This window comes from Larus michahellis, chromosome 8, assembly GCF_964199755.1.
Source record: "Larus michahellis chromosome 8, bLarMic1.1, whole genome shotgun sequence".
Taxonomy (NCBI): Eukaryota; Metazoa; Chordata; class Aves; order Charadriiformes; family Laridae; genus Larus; species Larus michahellis.
This window is the reverse complement of record NC_133903.1, coordinates 38,806,303-38,819,211: the sequence shown is the minus strand read 5'-3', so window position 1 is coordinate 38,819,211 and position 12,909 is coordinate 38,806,303. Positions and strand designations below refer to the sequence as shown.

Here is a 12,909-nt window from a genome sequence, read left to right as displayed (position 1 = left end):
TTAACAAAAAAAAAAAAGAAAAGGAAGGAAGGAAAAAAAGAGCAACGTGGTGTTTTCTGGTGCTGTAGCATGCCTTGCAGTGACTTGGTTTTAAAGTATTGTAAAAATTATTGTGGTGGGCAATAATTCTTCAAAAACAGCATCTCCATCTACCAGGCCATTATAAAATATAAGTGATGACATCATTGATCTAGCTTAGGGAGTAAGTAGATTCTGAAAGGAATAATGACTGGTTGCTATGACAATATGCCCCTCGCCAGCTGCTGATTTGTTACTTGAACACAGGGTTTTACGTGCAAGATCCAGGCTCTGCGTGATAAGCTCTGGGTCTTCCTGGTTCAGTCTTTTTATGCTGTTCGTCACACAGAAGGCTGGAAGCTGATGAGGCCAGACCATCAACAGAAAATACAAGCAGGTATGTCTGGCATCAAATGGCGTTAGAATTTTTTAGCAGTCTGTTCAGTAGATAAAATGTAGGCGGTATTGTGGAGCCACATACAAATTAAAGCAAAATTTGTGATGCTGTATGTTTTTGAAGTGGTATTTTAGAATAGAAGCATGATAGCATGCCTTGCTAGTTTCAGACCTGTAAATTGGTAAAAAATTTTCTGTGAAAAGTCTCCTCTGCTTTTCTTGTTAGGAGCGTATATAACAGGAACTGAGACCACATAGATGGATTCTATTCTTATTTACAGCTGGTCTAAATTATTGAAAATACTGCAGCAGGATTAAAAACCTTATCTGTCTCATTTTTAAGGAGATAAGCACTGTCGGATGAATTAAATTTGCACAAAGCAGCTTATCCGTTCCATGAATTCAGTTCCCACCCTTTATCGTTTTCTACATAATGTATAAATATTGCTTGTCTCTTGCATAATGCTTATCTCGTGCACTGTGAGTAAATGCAGCTAGCTTGGCTTCACAGTTGATTGGTATTGTGATATTGTGTATGCTACTGCAGAGAGCCCCTAAGGAGCTGCATAGTGTTCTCTCAAAATTTTAACAAGCAGCACTTCCAACAAAAAGGAGGTTTTGTTCTGAACGTTTCTTTGTTTTGAAGTACACAAGTATTCTGAGGCTGCGGGACTGATGATGATGGAGTTCGGGTTATGGTTGAATATTAGCTTTGACAGTACAGCGTTATAAAAGAAAAGAATGTGTTGAAGACTCCTCTAAAATCAAACCACTTATGATTCAAAGAAGAAATAAACATTTTGGTGTCCTTTTTGTTAAAGACATTAACAGCTAGGATATGGTAGTTATAAAATTGTTTCCGCCTGTAGACAGATAAAATTTTATTCTACAATTACATGCTGAGAGAAAGATGCAGTGACAGTCTTTCTAAGCGTGATTTAGAGATGTAGTCAAATAACATTTCACTGTTACTGTATCAAACAGGTCTATGATTTCTTTCTGGATTACAAAATACTTCAGAAGCTGAGGAGCTGGCTTTAGAAACAAGGGTGATTTTTTTGTTTTGTGTTGGGGTGTTTTATTTTTAGGATGATCATGTCCTTCCTGTAATAATCTTCAGGCTGCTTTTCACTAGCGCTTTCAATACACAAAAATATTTGAGACCGAGGTGTGCCTTAGTTGTCTGAACTCCATCTTGCCAGAAATTGTTCTGTTTTCTTTTAGATTAAATTGTATCTCAGAGCTAGCATACACTTCATATGTAAATGGATAGGCTGAAATGTTTGCATAAATTATCTGGTTTTAATTACAGGCAAAGTGATGACACAATACTGGTAGACAAATTTTAATCTTCAACTTTTAACTTAATGATATCTGGTGGTGGTTTATCTTCTAGAGATTTAACCTATATAGAATTAGAAGGCTATAATAGAGGAGGAAAAATGACAAAAGAAGACAGATGTTTCATCATCATGTGTTGGGGTTTTTTTCATTCACAACGTGTCTTGTGTTTTCTTAGGCACAAGTTTATATGGATTTTGTCTTAATATATTGGTATGTATTAATGTGCAGAGTCATTGCTAGAAAAAGGATTCGATCCCTGGGGTGCCATTTTTCAGCATACCTTTTGTGTGATTTTTTTTACAGACCTATATAAAAATTATTTTCAGTTTCTTCAATAAGAATTCATCAGAATTTTTGTATGTGTTATACAGATACATATTTTTTTCTGTATAAATAGTATGTCAGAACATAAGGCACTGAATGCTTACATTTTTTTAATACATTTATTGCAAAACCTGTTTTCAGCTGAAACATTAATGCAAACAAAAATGAAACCTTATTGATTTGGGGTCTGTACAGTGTCTATAAATATCTTTTTCCTATTCTACAAGCGCAATTGATTTAAAGGCTTTATTGAAAAATGCTTCCCTCAGAGTAGACAAGTAAAAAAAAAAAAAGGCATTCACTGCCTGAAAATTCCACATGACAATCAGAGGGATAACTCTCATGACATTACACTGCATGCTGTCTAAAGAGGCACTATGATCTTACTGTGTACATTTAGATATTTTGACTTTACTGCTTTTGAAAAATAATATAATTTAATGTAATTAATTTTTTCTTTTAAAAGTATAAATAAATATTCTATAAATTACAGTACATCACTTAAAAGTCAATAGTACTCTTAAATTTGAAGGTCTGTCTTTTTTTGTAAATTGTGTACACTTTCAAAGGTCTCAGTGCGCTGCAAGCTTTAAGTGAGCTAAGCTTGCATAAACAAAAGTGTGGCTTAATATGGAAATGGGGAAACAGAAGAGTTAAACAACTTGCTTATTATGGCCATCTGACCTCATTATAGATACAACATTTTTTGTTCTGAATATAAAACCATGTATTTCCACTTAACATTTGCCATGTCACCAAAATTAGCCTTCCTAGAATAATTATAGGACCCAAAGAAGCGCTTTCTGATTTCAGATGATGTTAGTTGAGAGGTCTGGATTGTTTTCTGTTTCACTTATTTCCTGCTAAATAGTAAAGAAACTGCTTGTTCCTTTTGCAGCTGCATTTGACAAGGGTGATGACCGAAGACTTGGCAAAAAACCTGTATTCACTAGTTCTCAGGTAAATAATTATACCCAAACATTAAAAATACTCAGAAGCTTGCAAACAAAACTATTTTCATCATGTGTTTTAAATTCGGTATTAATTTGTCATACTATTTAATGCAACTTGCTTTTGGTAAATTTGGGGGGTTTTGGTGAACTGTTATTTCTGCAGAATCAGTCATGTCTATTGCCAGAAACATCTTAGGACTCAGCCTATGCTCTGCTACATTTTCAAACAGATAAGCTCAAATAAAAGACGGGAATTTGTGTTCAGAATCTCACATTCCCCTGTTGCTACGTAATGAAACTGATCTGTTTCCCAGAGCAAATGGTTTGCTACTGAGCTAATGAATCTGCTATTATCACAAGCCATCACAGCACTGAGTCTGTGACACCCCCTGTCCTGAAAAAATATTTTTTTAGTGCCCTCAGCAACTCTTCTGTTGAGACTTAAACTCAAAACTACATTACTATTTGGCAGAAAAACAGTATGGGTTTCACATGATTTGATGGTCTTGGATACATTGCAATGACACTGGTATCACTTAATTCTCCATGTGTCAGTATATATCTTTACCTGAGAGAGAAGTGGAATATTGTCACTTTGGAAAATGTGCATGTATAATTCAAAAAAGTTTTCTTACTTCAGCAGACACTAGTAATATAAATAAATATTACCGAGTAATTTGTCCAAAGTAAAAGTGAAACTCTACTTAACTATTTCTATATCCTCTATGTAGAGCGGTATTTCACGTTAGATTTACTAGGCACTCAATTTATTTCTGGTACTTTTGTATCTTTGAAAGTCAATCTGAGCTAAAATATAATATTTTAAAAAATTATTTCTATGCTGAATCTTGTTGCTTGTTACTAAAAAAGTAGCTGTGTTTCAGAAATGAAAGACTGTGGATAATTTGGTGTTGTAATGTCTTCTGTTTGGTTGGGTTTTTTTCCTGATGCTTTTTTTTCTAGCTAAACAAATCTATTACTGAATCTGCTGGTATAAGGAATACGTCCCGGACAGAACACAGCAAGAAAGATTGCTGGGGAGATTTTTCCACTAATCAGGATAAAATGAAATCTGATGGATTAGGAGCATCTGGACATACATCAAGCACCAATAGAAACACTGTTAATAAGGCTTCAAAGCACGAGGATGTAAAGGGGAAAGATGGCAAAAAAATAGTTTCCAAGATTACTAAGGATTCAAAACCTGGGGAAAAAGCTGCTTCACCAAAGGCTAGAGTTGTTATAAAGACAAAAATAGAAAATAATGGAAATGTGAAGGCTGAAAGCATGCTTACCAAGCAAGATGTAGAAAAGACATCATCTGCAAGTGGACAGAAAAATTCAGGAAGTGGCAAAGGACTAAAGAACCATGAAGGGAAAATTGCAGGTGCCAGACCTAAAGTGCTGACAGTAACTGCAAGTGTGCAGATCAAAACAAAACCATTGAAAAAAAACACAGGGAAGGAATCTCCCTCCTTAGGAACTGTGGCAGGAACTTCCAGCAAGTCAGCAAACTCAAGCATAGATATCCAGACTGCCAGCGAACAGACAGAGGAACCCAAAGAGGATAAATTGGTAGAGGAAGGGAAAAAACAAACTGGTAATTTTTTTTTTTTTTGAGTCCCCTTCTGGTTTGTCCCAGGCAGGTCATACACTGAAAAACCAGCCTGAGAAGCTTTAAAAAAATGTACTATAGACTAATAAGAGTCACCCTCTTCCCCTATAAATGAATATTAACTTGAGATAAGAATGTAAAATTTCTCCTCTATTAACTGATTTTATTTTATGATAACTGATAGCCATATAAAATGGTAAAAGTTTAACAACTATGCTCTTTTCAATAGCTGATATTCATTAGTAGAATTTTTTCAGTAGTTATATGCAATGCATTTTCCCCTATAATTAACTTTGACTTTACCTTACAATAGTGAAAACAAAGCCATCTGTGAAGACATCAAATGGAGTCACCAACAAAAAAAAAAAGACCGAGCTTGAGGCTAGTATCACAACAAGCAGGTATGTTACAAATCAATATGCTGCTTTACACATAGATAGATGTGCGTGTGTGTCTGTTTGTGAAAAAAGTTTCAGTTGAACTATTAAACTTGCTGTTAAGCCAACATGTTCTTTTTAATCAGAGAATGGTTGTCTATTGCATGTTATTAGCAAAACAATTTGTGTTAGCTATTGGAAACATTGCTGTAAAGATAAAATTGGTTTGGCTTTTGTGTTGGATTGTTTCATGCTAATCATTTTAAAATTGTTATAGGTCATTCAGAATTCTGCACACTGGAACAGTTAATGACTACACAAGGTGTTGTAAGCTTATCATTTCTGGGATAGCTTAAATTAAACTGGACAGAAAGACAGCTGAAGCACTGTGAAATTGTGAAATGGGTCGTTTATACATATGAGTGTGTACATATATAAAAATACATATATGCACATATAGGTTTTATTTTAAAAAAGTATACCTTTTAGGTTGCCTTTTCAATGTTTATATATGTGGGCATATTAAAACACATATATTGCTTGCTTAATATACTTAAACATTGCTATATCTTAAGGTTGGAGATAATGGATGTAATAATTTCTTTGCAGTCTGACAAAAAAATCAACTGGAAAAGGATGTAATGAACAAAATGTACAAGCCGTTGTAAAGAAAAAAGGAAATGTGAGTAGCAATTCTGCAGCACAGCAAAAGGCTCAAAACACACCTACCAATTCTCCCAAGAACCAAGGTAAAGTTTCATACAGCAATGAAATGGTCTGCCAATATTACACAAAGCTTTGTCATATTTTTTTTTTTAGTGCAAGCATCTTCTGAACAATTCTGTTTATTTTCTGTATTTCACTTTTGGTGATGATCCCAAACTGTAAAATGCAAATGAATGTGTGTCAAATTCAAAATATTTAAAAGATGGTCTTCACTGCCAATTGCTGTTTTCTTCTGCTTGTTTAATCTGCTTTGCAGAGTCTTTTATTTGCTGATCCCCTGCACTTCTGCACTTGGAACCGTGACTGTGTTCAACAGAAATTCTGTAGGTCAAGCATTTATAATATGCATCAAAGATCTGTACTGCAGACTTCTTTATGAACTGTTAGTTTATGACTCCCTTTTTTGGTGATCCCCCCTAGGGGTAGCACTACTGATACTGACCTGCACCACAAACGAATACTTGATTTCAACAACTATTTATATCAAGTGTGGGAAATGACATTGTAGACTGCAGAGAGGAAACCCTGTTTTATAAAGATACAAAGTGTTAAGGATGGAGCTCTTTCTAATCCCATTTGGACTTGGCACTTACAAGGGGGAGGAAGACTGTTCAAGTTATATTATCTTAAATGCATTAAGATACAGAAAACACAGGTCCTGTCAGTTTGTGTTCATTAAAGATCTTGCAGTATTTTCTGACTGAACAGGGATATTAATTCTCGTATTCTAATCGCATTATAACTAATGTAATTATTTTCTGCCTACTTTCATTTCCTCTACAATACAAATTGAACACAGTACTCATCACTTCCTGTGCTAAGCTGCTGTGCAGTGTTTCTGTGCGCTATTAGACAGCTGCTGCTTGCTTTCTGCTCCAGGGATGACTACTGCAGTTCCAGGTTGAAGTAATTCCTTTATGTACAGTCCATAAAGTGCTCTATGGACGGCATGTAAATGCAAGATGGTATTTTTGTCTAGTGTTTAAGATCTCAATTCTTAATTCTTTAACAAGCCTTAAATCCTTTAGTAACATAAAAAGTTGAGTAACTTGCTTCTCAATATAAACAAACACTAACATAAATTGGTGAATATACTTTGACTGGCATATACAATCTTTATAGTCTTTTTTTTTTTTTTTTTTACTGTTTGTTAGGACCTCAGGGGGAATCGCCAAATTCACTGAAATCAGGAATGTCTCCAAAACATAATGAAGAAAAAAATGTGTTACAACATCTGTCTCAGACAACACCCCCAGAAAAACATTCCTCAGCCAAGAAGAGGAGTGTTAAGCAGTTGCAAACACCTGTAGCAAAAGCCACTGTAAAAATAACACCTAAAACTCTGGCTCCATCAAAACATGCTGAAATTATGAATAATAAAGAACCAAAACCGAAAACAGCTGGGCAATCTGTGTTAAAATCTCAGTCCTCAGTCCAGAAGCATTCAAGGAGTGAATCTCCTGTTGTCCAGAAGAATGTGCATACTTCTGAACACAGAAGTTCAGGACAGAAACTTGAAAAAAACATGACTGATGCTGTGGCAGGTCAGCTTCATGAGAATAATGAATGCTATTCTGCAAAGCAAATTGAATCTTTAAAATCTGTGATGGAAAGTAGCAGCAAAGATAAACTGCTGTCCTGTCAACCCAATAAAGAAAAATTATCACATCCTTCTGAAAGTGTGGAATACAAAATACAATCCGAATCTTCTCCTCTGATTACAGAGGAAACTACTTCTAAACGGCACGTTTCACTGCAAAATGAAATGGAAGCAAGAGAAATCTGTGGAGATCAGACTGGAATTAAACAGATTGAAGGTACAGAGAAAGATGGCAATACAGCTGAATTTCAGTGTCATGCACGGTCTTCCAGTGATGGATACTCAGACCTTTCCAAGGAAACCAATCAAAAAGCTTCAGGAGAACTGGTGAACCATTCAAAAGCAACCAAAGTCTGTACTGAACAAAGTGATAAATTAAACTCTGAAACAGGTCTTAACTACGATGAAAATGCTTTACCAAGCTTTTCCAGAACGATAACCAATAAAGAGGATGAGACATCATCTCCTCAGATTCATATGGAGGGATTTCTTACAGCTGATGAGCTGTGTGATACATCAGCCTTGACTGACTACAAATCAGTTACAGCAGATTTAGATGATGTTTCAGAGTGTTCCACAGAACAAATAACAGAAAAATGTTCACCCAGTTACACAGAGTCTATAGATCCTACAGAAATGTCTGAAAACCATGAAAATGCAGAAATTCCCTTTGTGGACCACTGGAGTACTGGTGCACTAGATCCAAAAGAGAGTCCTGAATCAGATACTGGCAGTGCAACTACATCCTCTGATGATATAAAACCAAGATCAGAAGACTATGATGCTGGAGGCTCTCAGGATGATGAAGGATCCAATGAAAGAGGGATTTCTAAATGCAGCACTATGTTGTGCCACGATTTTCTTGGAAGAAGCAGCAGTGACACAAGTACACCTGAGGAATTAAAAATTTATGACAGCAGCCTAAGAATAGAAGTGAAAATGAAAAAAGAGGGTTCTGATCTCTTCCGTGTTAATTCAACGAGCGATGATGAAATACCAAGAAAAAGACCTGAAATTTGGTCCCATCAAGAAAGTGCACGGACCAATACTAGAGAAAGCAAAAGTTCTCCTTTTTCCAATGCACAGTTTACTCAGGAAGCAGACCAAGTTTCTTCTTCTGCTGATGAAACAGAAGATGACAGATCTGAAGCAGAGAATGTTGCAGAAAACCTTCCTCCATCCAGTGTTCCTACTCAACAGTTCCAAGGAATTGATAATTTAGCTTTTGAAGATGCAACAGAAAATGACACAGCAAGTCAAGAGTTTTCTAAAACTAAACATTTCAAACGATCTGTTTTACTTTCGGTAGATGAATGCGAAGAATTGGGATCTGATGATAGAGTGGAAACTCATACTTCACGTCAGCATTCAATAGATTCTCTGACTCCTTCAGAAGTATTTGACAGTGTTTCTCAAGAGCACCATGGAAATACTTTTTATTCAAGATACTCACTGGAAATTGAAGATGGATTCCTGGATTGCAAACACCATAAGGATAGAGACAATAAATCGGATAAAAGTGAAAGTTCTCTCCTACATCTTCATGATACTGAAACCCCAGGGAGGGAGAATCAAAGTGCTTCAATGACTGAACAAAATTGCCCAGAGAAAGTCTATTCAGCGGCTAGTCCGTGTCCAGGAGAAAAACAAATAGTAAACATGAAGAATGAGGTGGCTAGTGAATTTCACCAGTGCAATAAATACTTAGACAATGATGCAAAATCTCAAGAAAGGCCATGTCATTTAGATCTTCATCAGAGAGAAACTAATTCTGATGTGCAAAAGAGCAGCTCTGCAAAACCTGTAGAAGCCAGTACGAATCAGATACTGACTCAGGAAGGTCAAGTGAGAGACAGTCAACCAGCAACTACTGAATGCGCTAATACTGATTTACTTCCAGGTAATGTACAGAAATAGAAACATTCAGTCATTCAAAAATAAAGTAACAGGGAAAGCTTTGACAATTTGTCTGGGATTGAATCCTGAACTGAAGTAATTTTGGCTGAAACGATATTAAATTTAAATATTTTTAAGTGTTTCACTTGGGTAGAGAATGCTTGTCTGTTTGAAATATCCGTCAATACCCTGCTGTCCAATGAGAAACTTGACTACAAGAAAAGAGATTTTATGTAATGGTAAAAGAAAGATTGGATGCAGTTGTCTGTACTTCAGTTATTTTTGATCCAATCTCACATTGACAGCATCAGCTTTTGATGGAATCTTAGTATTTGTTTTGTCTGCTTGACAACGTGTAGTATGTCTGAATGGGATGTGCAATAACTACAGTAATAACCTTAACTAAAGCGCACTGAACTGTTTACCTGAACAGCTATATGCATTATTGTTGTAATTTATTTATTTATATATTATACACAAATTTGGATCCTTCTGCCACTGAATATAACTGAATATTTGCCATATAAATCAGTGGGAGTAGGCTTGAACTCTGATTTAGAGCTTATGAGATGTCTAAAATTCTAAATTTTACCAGTAAAAGCTTATTTCCTAAAAGAGATATTATACTTAGAACTAATGCTTATATGAAGAAAAGTTCTAACTTGTTTCATGTAGCTAGATGAATACTTGTCTAGTTTTGTTTTGTCTTCTTTATACCAATAATTCAGTCTGTTTATCCCATCAAAAATATACAATAGTGTTGATTGCAACTATTGTGTATTCAGAGTAATGAAATGCTGATCATGATCTATGTTCAGCCAGACCACAGAACAAGAAGACATTAAAAGTCCGTACTATTTTTTTTTAATTTTGCTTGCCCTTGCCTGCAGCTGCCCTTGCATGTGCAGTGTAGAAATAAGCCTGTGGATAAACAATTTTGGTTTTAATTCTCTTGTAAGCTGACATAGTTTAAGTCACCATTCAGTAATCATTCTCTATTAATTCCCTCCATGCACCTCCTGGTCTAAATTTAATTTATGTAGTAAATGAGAAATTCCATGTGCATTAAGTGTATATTTACATTGTCATTTTCTGTATCAGAAATTTAATTATGGAGGTTATTGTTAATTACCAGTGGTGATTGCTGCTTTAACTTAATTTATAAATCATACTTTGTTTTTTATATAGGAAATAAATGCCTCAAATTTTGTCAATTTTGTATAACCCTCCATCCCCCATTTTTTAACCTGGTTGGATTGTCCTTTCTGAATGAGTTAAATTTTGCTCTACACAGCCCTGAGGGGAGGATCATCTGCAATTTTTACATTGTACAGTATTGTGAATTATTTCAGGAGACATAGATGATTATGACACAATGGCACAAACCTGCATGTATGAGCATCGGCCTTCAAAAACCCTTTCTCCAATATATGAGATGGATGTTGGAGAAGCAATTGAGCAGAGGATGGATTCAGAAACAGCAGTTCTAGATGTGGATTTTGAAGATCAGCAGTTTGCAGAACAGGACTGGACTCTTCTCAGGCAATTGTTATCTGAGCAGGACTCAAACATAGGTTTCAAAAACTCTGTTCCTGAAGACCTTAACTTAGCACAATGTCTTATCAATCAGACACTGTTTCTGGCACGAGATGGTTCGAATCCTCAGGGTACATCACAAGTTGACACATTCAGTAGGTGGACTGAACTCATGTCTCCACTCGATGATTCTTCAGCAAGCATTACAGTGGCAAGCTTTTCATCTGAAGACTGTTCGTCCCCTCAAGGGGAATGGACAATTCTTGAACTGGAAACCCATCATTAAGGTGATCAAATGTTTGCAGCTGAACTCCAACCCATTCCCCAAATCTATTTTTGATGAGTTGTTTCCGTACAATAATGAAATACTGCATCAGTCAAGAACGAGCAATTCTTGATACTGAGGCAATCTTTCTGATATAATGAGGTAAATATGTTAATTTATAATCTAGATTTAATCACAAGTACAATAATTTTTCAAGACTTAAATGTATGTCTTTTCTAAAAATGAACTTTGAGCATGTATTTTCTAGAATTGTTAGAAAAAATTAGATGACATGAGAGAAAAATCTTGGTTTCCACCCTCCCTTTCATCTTCCTTTCTGACATTTTAATATTCTTATTGAGCAAGAATTTAAAGATGACTGCATAATAAGTAGAGCTATTCCCCTCCTTTTTTTCCCCCCCCTCTTTATATGGTGACTTCATTTTGCAACAATAAAGATTCAGAATGGTTGTGTCGACAGGTGATGTGTGCCAACGCTGCTTTAAATGATGGAAACATATGTTCAAAGAAAATGTTTCAGTATGAATCTGCCTTGGGCCTTACTAACATGAGCAGCTTGTTTCATCTGTTTCTTCCAGATTTGATTTTTGTATTTTTGGTTTGTTTAGAAGTTTCTAATAAATTTTTTTAAATTGTCTTTCCTTTAAATATAAGACTTCAGAGGGTCTGTGCTATAGGAAGAGCACTGTTTCTTTCTTGGAAATGCACATATTTAAGTAAATATTTTTAATGGCATGGTGCATGAATTCAGAGGATTTTGTAGATGCTGCTCCTGTTCTAACAAACAGTATCTCTGATATCTCCAAAAGTATATCTCAGTCTGAAGTTGTGGTCAGTGTTACATCAGAAGTCTGACGTTGGCTAGAACTACCTTCAGGCTTCAGTTCATTACACTTGCACCTTTATGACACTGTCTGAGGCATAGCAAGATTCTCAGGAATTTGGTTTTGTTTGTTCACTTAAATGCTACATTTTTGGAGGGATAATGGGATTCTTGCATCTTCATTAATACCTCTAGTGTAGTTTTTACAACGAGACTAAATATCAACATAACCATTCTTCTGACTAAAAGTGAGATAGGATATACTTCTCAGTACTGCTCGTTCTGCTGCTGTTGGCAGTTAATTTGGGTGTGGATGGGACTATTTATTGTCTTTTCTGATTTGACAGGGGAGGAAGGGACTGAGAAGCTATTCGTAATTCTTACCAAGTTAGAACTCCTCCTGAAACACACAGGATTTTTTCATTGCTAAGGTTAGGCCCTCTAAGATATCTGCATTATATAAGTAGTAGGGCTTGTCTTTCACACAGCTTAAAATCTAAACAGGAAGTATTCTACCTCCTCTTAGTCATTAACAGAAGTGCCTTCAGAAGCAGGTGCCATATGGCAGTAAAAGGCTACTAACTTTTTTTTTGTTAAAACTATTTAAGATAAGTGCACAACTTAAACTAACTGTAACCACTGATAATATGGTCAGTTTTGCAAGCTTTTGCACAATTCCAACAGTGCACCTTAATTTTCTTAGAAACTTCCTTTCTTTTTGTTCATAGTCAAAAACTCAGTTGTGTGGAAATAGGAAGTTGCCCCAGCATATGACTAAAGAAATTATGACTTGTCTTATCTCTGGACTTGACATAATAAAGAGCTCTAAGGCACAGCAGTGTATCTAGAAAGCCACTTTGTTCAACTTCTGATGGAGAAGTGATGTTTTATTTTCCCCAAATTAAATGGAGAATTTTATCTCATTCTTTAATATCAAAGCAGTAAAAAAAAACAGGGAAAGCCTTCCTTTCCCTTTATAATGAAGAAGGAAGACTTGAAACTCAAAGGAGGATCT

General features: G+C 35.6%; 1 protein-coding gene across 1 annotated transcript in view; it reads left to right on the top strand.

The window, feature by feature from the left end:
* BTBD8 (BTB domain containing 8) overlaps positions 1 to 11,724 on the top strand; it is a 36,152-nt gene extending 24,428 nt beyond the window's left edge. The window contains exons 12-18 of the mRNA XM_074599519.1: positions 286 to 415; positions 2,981 to 3,042; positions 3,999 to 4,635; positions 4,964 to 5,051; positions 5,637 to 5,776; positions 6,908 to 9,253; positions 10,602 to 11,724. Of these exons, the coding sequence (XP_074455620.1) occupies positions 286 to 415; positions 2,981 to 3,042; positions 3,999 to 4,635; positions 4,964 to 5,051; positions 5,637 to 5,776; positions 6,908 to 9,253; positions 10,602 to 11,071 (3,873 nt within the window). The 3' untranslated portion in view covers positions 11,072 to 11,724. The remainder of the gene's footprint in view (positions 1 to 285; positions 416 to 2,980; positions 3,043 to 3,998; positions 4,636 to 4,963; positions 5,052 to 5,636; positions 5,777 to 6,907; positions 9,254 to 10,601) is intronic.
* The last annotated feature ends 1,185 nt before the right edge of the window (positions 11,725 to 12,909 follow it).